Source organism: Egretta garzetta, unplaced genomic scaffold, assembly GCF_000687185.1.
Source record: "Egretta garzetta isolate BGI_Z169 unplaced genomic scaffold, ASM68718v1 scaffold363, whole genome shotgun sequence".
NCBI lineage: Eukaryota > Metazoa > Chordata > Aves > Pelecaniformes > Ardeidae > Egretta > Egretta garzetta.
Window position 1 is genome coordinate 249,594 of NW_009259039.1, and position 1,347 is coordinate 250,940.

At 51.6% G+C, this 1,347-nt stretch overlaps 1 protein-coding gene across 1 annotated transcript in view; it reads right to left on the bottom strand.

The window, feature by feature from the left end:
* AICDA (activation induced cytidine deaminase) overlaps nucleotides 1-594 on the bottom strand; it is a gene marked incomplete at its 5' end in the record, with an annotated part of 1,624 nt that extends 1,030 nt beyond the window's left edge. The window contains one exon of the mRNA XM_035890521.1: nucleotides 430-594. Coding sequence (XP_035746414.1) covers nucleotides 430-594 — 165 coding nt within the window. The remainder of the gene's footprint in view (nucleotides 1-429) is intronic.
* Between the last annotated feature and the right edge of the window lie 753 nt (nucleotides 595-1,347).

Sequence of the window (1,347 nt, forward strand, 5' to 3'; positions counted from 1 at the left end):
TGATCTGGATGGTGTGTGAAGGGAGGATAAACAAGGTGGGGGGTAGGTCCTAGGGTCAGCACACAGAGGGCGAAGGCACAGCGGTACATAAGTGGAAGACTGGCTAGAAAAGCACAGGAGTGCACTGATGTGTAGGGACATACAAGAGGAATGGGTGGGAGCTAAGCAGAGAAGTAGGTAGGCTGGTAAAGCAGCAGGGAGTATAGATGTCTTGCTGGTAACGCACTTGGGGGTAGCCTGAAGTATGGGTTTACCTGAAGGCTGCATCCCCCAAATAGTATGTACCAGTGCCGTGTCCATGCTCATGGACATGTGTGCCAGTGCTTGTGTTGCTTTCACAGTCCTCCTTCCCCTGCTGCCCCATGTGAACTGGAGCTGCATGCACTTCAGTGTGGATATAAGAACAGGATGCCAAGGTGTTCCCCATACCTTATTGCGCAAGTATCCAAAGTCCAGGGAGCACGATGTAGCACTGTCACGGCGCTTTACAACATAGCAGAGGTAGGTTTCACGCCGGCCCTTGGCCCAGCGCAGGTTCTTGAAGTTGTAGAGGAAAAGTTTCCTCTTCATCAGGAGGCTGCAGGAGAAGACAAGGGAGGATTTACGTTAGCCCCACCCTGGAGCCAGCAGTTGGCCATGTCTTTGTGGAGAGCTCAGCACCAAAAATATCATCCTCGTGTCCAGGCCTCTCAGTATGAGAAGAGCATCAGTAATTTGCCTACAGTGTATTAGGGAAAGGGTGCAGACGTGACTGTGGGGATGAAGCAGGTGACCTTGTGAGTGGAAACAGTAAATGAATGGGTAGCGATTAGTCAAACAGCAACTATGGCTGGGTAGAGTGCGAAAATATCTGCAAATATCCAAAAGATGGACAACAATGAGGGATAAGGATGAAGGTGTCTGAGAAGACTGGGGAAGATGAGAGGGACTGGAGTTCAGTCATCAAGAAATGTTATTTTTCCCTGAAAAGCCACTGGGGCAAGGGATGGATCAAATGAGAGCCTCTTTAGAGAAGACCGGACAGAGTTTCTTCCCAGCATTGCCCAGAAGAAGAGCACGGTTGAAAGTATGCAGGGCTAGTGGCTCGGGTAAGGTGCCGTACGCTAGCTGACAGAATACGGGATGGGGTAGGCATGCTGATGCCTCTCCAGACACACATACCATTCCCACGTTAGGCAAATATCGAAGTTTGGGGGGGGCCTGCTCCCGTACCCAGGGATGCTGCTGGGGAGAGGCAGCAGGAGCACGGGGAGGGTGAGGGAGTCGTGAGCCGCATTAGACACATTTTGGCAGCCTTGCTGCCAAGTGGAGGTACACAAGCAGCTGAGAACAGCTGTGTTCATTGAG